This window comes from Clupea harengus, chromosome 3 (genome assembly GCF_900700415.2).
Source record: "Clupea harengus chromosome 3, Ch_v2.0.2, whole genome shotgun sequence".
In the NCBI taxonomy this organism is placed as follows: Eukaryota; Metazoa; Chordata; class Actinopteri; order Clupeiformes; family Clupeidae; genus Clupea; species Clupea harengus.
The window spans coordinates 30,768,036-30,773,035 of record NC_045154.1 but is presented as its reverse complement, the minus strand read 5'-3'; the positions used below and the strand labels follow the sequence as shown (position 1 = coordinate 30,773,035).

At 43.4% G+C, this 5,000-nt stretch overlaps 1 protein-coding gene across 3 annotated transcripts in view; it reads right to left on the bottom strand.

The window, feature by feature from the left end:
• Positions 1 to 5,000, bottom strand: part of sema3ab (sema domain, immunoglobulin domain (Ig), short basic domain, secreted, (semaphorin) 3Ab) — a 68,982-nt gene that overhangs the window by 21,168 nt on the left and 42,814 nt on the right. For all 3 annotated transcript variants that reach the window (XM_031565372.2, XM_012839080.3, XM_031565373.2), the window contains one exon: positions 2,816 to 2,976. In XM_031565372.2, the coding sequence (XP_031421232.1) occupies positions 2,816 to 2,976 (161 nt within the window). The remainder of the gene's footprint in view (positions 1 to 2,815; positions 2,977 to 5,000) is intronic.

Sequence of the window (5,000 nt, the reverse complement as noted above, 5' to 3'; positions counted from 1 at the left end):
GAGATAGAAGGAGTTTAGCGCAAGAGAGGGGTTTGAGAGATACAAAGAAAAGTAAATTGAAGGTAAAAGAGAAAGGCGGGCATGATAGAATCTTAATGGACCAAAATCAGCCTGGATCAGATGGATGGGCCAGCCTTTTTTCAGCTTCCAGGACGCCTGCAGCCTCTTGGCCTGGCCTGGGTTCTCATTGAAACAGATGCCGTGTGCTCTGCCCCGGCCCTTTCTTCCTCTCCCCCAACCCCTGAAACAGATGCTGCTCAATGAGGAGTCTCCCCACCTCCCCTCCCCTCCCCTCCCCTCCACACCCCACTCTTGCCCTTGCTCCTAGCGTGAGACAGAGGCAGGTACAGCCACCTTCTTTTCTTTTCTTCTCTCCCTTCCCTCTCTTCTCTCGGTCTCCCTGCCTTACTCTCACTCTCTCGCACAATCTCTTTACCTGTCATTTATGTATACTAACACCACAGCAGATGAGAGGCTTTTGCTCCATAAATATTGCATGTTGTATGAATAGACCATGTCCCACCTGCCTTTGTGCACTGAACAAAAAAGAGAAAGAAGAAAGAGAGAGAGAAAGAAGAAAGAGAGAGAGAGAGAGAGAGATAGAGCAAATGTCAGTCTTTCAACAAATTTTTGTTTGTTTAAAGGAGTGATCTGCGGTTCAAAAGAAAACGTGAACGAAAAAGGGGAGACGCTATGGCATAAATGCTCCCAAAGTAAATCGGTGAAACCGCATCTCAGTACCGGAGCCACTTCACCGAGATGTGCACTGTCTGTCTACAGGTATTCTTCTCCATCTCACTGTCTCGGGTAAGGGCTTCTAAATGAACTGCTCAATCAGCCATTAAATTAAGGTTTTTCAATCCGGGGAATGAGCTGTCTCGAACGAAACCAATCAATCTCTCTACCAGCCACTTTACTGTAATTAGACAAGAAGACGCAAAGCACCAACATTAACCCATGGCTACGCCAAGCCTCTATAAATGTCAACGCCTACCCATGAAGCTTTTTTATTAAAACCAAACCATTTCTTTGGGAAGGCTGTGGAGGGATACTTCCCAGGTCGGAGCACACCGCAGCTGTGTCCGCTGGGGTGGCCCACAATGCAATCTGTCTCCATTTTGTTTGGCATTGATTTCTATTATTCACCAGGTGTGTGTGCGGCTGAGGCATGCAGCTGAAGGGAGCCGTGTGCTGCCTGGGTGACAGCTCGCCTCTGAAATATTCATACCGCCTTTACTGAAGACACAGATTCCCCTGCGTCTGTGTGTGTGTGTGTTTGTTTGTGTGTGTGTGTGTGTGTGTGTGTGTGTGTGTGTGTGTGTGTGTGAGTGTGTGTGTGTGTGTGTGTGTGAAAAATATTAAAGGAATAGCCAAATTGATTCATATGGGAAATTAAAAGTGCCAGTAAATAGCCAGAAAAAGTAAAATGTTCAACAATAAAATGTTGCACATTTGCTAATGTGTGTGTGTGTGTGTGTGTGGGATGTACCCGAACTGAAATATATTATTCAGGAAAGCACAAATAAAGCGATGGAAGCTGTTTTTTATTATTCGGAAAGAAAAAAATCTGCTCCATGATTGACATGTCTGTGCATCGATGTTTGCGGTGGTCACAAGCTAAAAAAAGCTAAAAATTCTCTTTGCAACATGAGACTTTGATTTCACTAACACTAGTCATTTCAGGTATCTCACATTATTGAAAAAGTGATTGTTATATTATGTAGTCGCTCCCACCGAGTCAGTCAGCGCACAGCAGGCATCTGGCTGAGAGCTTCACTAAGGGAGCGCTAGCGAAACAAAAGCAGCAGGATATCTTTCCAACACCCCCGCAACTTGTACATCACCTGTCATTTTTAACCGTATGTGTTCATTTCCTCCATAAAAAAAAAAAGAATGCACCTCCAATATTTCCCCGCATTTTACTATGTCTCTGATCATGCAGCTTTTCAGAAGGATGGCCAGGCTTTTTTAGGTCGGGTAGAATTAAACGTTATCTCTGTTGGTCCAGTTCGTTTGCTTACGTCCATGGCGGTCGCATGCTGTTTTCGCGTTCTTATCTGGCAACCCGGGGTTGTAAAAATGGTACTGGAGAAATGGGCGGTGGGCGGAATCACACAGGCCCAAACAGACATTCCGCTCCGGAACAGATATGTGAAAAGGAGAATATACTAGCTGTAGCATTGTTGTTGGAGAAGCCAGTATTTCAGTTTCCTACTTTTCCTTAATCTCTGATGACATATCATGGTCATTTGAGGATTTAGTAAAGTCAATGTATTACATATTGGCCCTTTAAATATTAGATACATTTGACAACAATAGCATTGTCAAAGAATATTAGGTTTTAAAATACAAACATAAAATAATTTATATTTAATGTGACTTCCACCATGCTCACTTATGGTCTTCAGATACAGATACTGACATCTCTATACACCTCCAGTGTGTGTGTGTGTGTGTGTGTGTGTGTGTGTGTGTGTGTGTGTGTGAGAAAAGTACGGCAGGCCAAACAGGCCAATCTTCAACTGTTTGCCTACCAGAGATCATCAGTGCGACAGCACTTCCACACTTTCATTTTCCAATCAGACCTGCACTTTCATTGCCCTGTCAACCTGTCTTGTCATGGTGTGTTCCTGCGTGTGGAGGTGTGTGTGTGTGCGTGTGTGTGTGTGTGTGAGAGAGAGAGAGAGACAGAGAGAGAGAGAGAGAGAGAGAGAAAAAGAAAGCACCCAGGTGATCACCATTTTTGATCTCCTCTCCTTCAATGTTCTCCTCTCCTCCTTCCTTTCTCTATATAAATAAGCATTTTGATATTTACCGATTGATTGTTCATAGTGATGTCCACCAGGTCGAACGAGAAGATGTAATCTTTGGCTCCCACAAACAGACGGCCCCTCTCCTCGTCCAGCAGGAAGGTGTGATAGGCTGAGCTGTTGGTCAGTCCACTCAAGGTGACCAGGTAGTTGGACTCCAGCATGTCTGTGGAAAACCATAAAGGACACACAAAACCTTTAGTATTTACATTTAGTACAAACAAGGTCTTCACAAATGATCTTTGTTAATCACACATTGTGTAAAACTGCCACCAAGCTCACCAACGTAAGGATCTAATTTTATTGAAGTAGTTACACTTTGCGATTAAATCATTTCTTTGCAGAATGATTGCAAGGCATCATTCCGATTTGCTCCCAAGTTCAATCACTGTTGTCTACATAATGTTTGATTTGTTATTTGCAAATGTAAATGCTTTCCGTAAATATCTGCTTCTGTTGACCATATCCATTCTACCTAACTGTTAAGACAATGCAAACATGATGTGATGAAATCCTCTAATTGTATTGAACAGCAGGAGAGAAATAATATTCATTTGCCATTTGGTTGATGGCAACGGCGTGGTTTGGGTAAAAGGTAAACACACCCAAACTGTGAGGGAGGACTAGAGCAGAATATCAATGTGTTGCCATGTGCTCTGGTTTTCCTGGCTGCGTGGAAGTGTGAGTTTGGCTGAGGGAAATTTGTCATTGCCGCCTACTGCATGTACTGAAGGTGACCTGAGTCACCACGATTTATGGCAGAAAGCTTAGAAGTACACACATTCTAACAGAAGCACACACACACAGACACACACACACATACACACACACACGCACACACACACACTCACACATACACTCTCACAGATTCACATACACACAGTGACATACACACACTGCCTCCCTCGCTCTCACCCTGACCGGTCAGAGAGAACAAAACCTCACCAAAACACCTCACACTTCCACCCTTCCACCCGCAGACCTGTAAAAAGTGTGGTTGTGTGCGTGTGTGTGTGTGTGTGTGTGTGTGTGTGTGTGTGTGTGTGTGTATGTATGTGTGTACATGTGTGTGTGTGCTTGAGAGTAGGTGTTTGTGTGAGTAATTTGCACATGAGAGTTAAAAGGGATGCTATTTCGGTTTTCTTTAAGCAAGATCACGTCTTAAGTAAAGGTTTCCACATACAATCCAATTGTCCATAAAACTGTTGCAAAGCCAAATTGACAAGCTGACTTTGGTGCTTTGCCTCAGCAGTGCACGTAATGAAAGAGAGAATGTGATTCAAAGTCAGTAATTTGAACCTCAATGACATGCAAAGAACAGCATTCCCACTCGGGTGTTATTTCAGTATCGCAAGGGAACACATGACCAGTGTGTGGTCCCACAACAGGCAGTAAGGCCCATTACCACGGCCAGTGTAACTCAATGCACAATGTACATTCTTTAAGCACATTATTTTACTCAGCTTGTCGAGTCCGTAAGTCATCGTGCATAATTGATTATTCACACCAACATGAGCTGGAGCAGTTTGTGTAAAATGTCCTTCTTCCCGCAATATTATTTCTCACATCTGTACAAAGTACGTGTAAAGTCTAGTTCTTCCGTTTGAGACCAGAAGTGTCCTTGACCATTGTTTTTTTTTTTTTAAACATAACTGGCAAGAAGTAGCAAACTTGTTTATGAATTGTGACCGATTTCTCTGAAGAGTTGGCTGGTGGCGTTGGTATGGTTTGCAGCTGTCACAGCAGCTGTGCAAAACTTAACCTGTGGCTACACCGAGAATGTTAGCACCATAAACCCGCTCAGGAAAGCCCAGCGCTCTTGCCTGTGGCCAAATCTGCACGCTGAGACGTTCTATCGAGGGATACTGTGGACTGCCCGTCTATCTTTGACAACAAATCAAATGACGGCATTTCTGCCCATGCTGAGTGTGTGTACACAATCACAGCAGTGACACAATCGGTGAGATAACAGATCGAACCCACTGTTGCCTGGCATCATTATTCGATGAGCATTTGCTAGAGCATTAGTTAGCACAATTCATGATTGTCAGTATTCATATACCGAAAGTCATGGTGAATGCTGAGGGTTATAGTCAGTTTATGTCAATGAATTACGCTTCTTTAACATTATCCCTTGTATTTACATTGTGTTCCTTGACTATAATTCATGTCACTCTAAGATATCCCTGA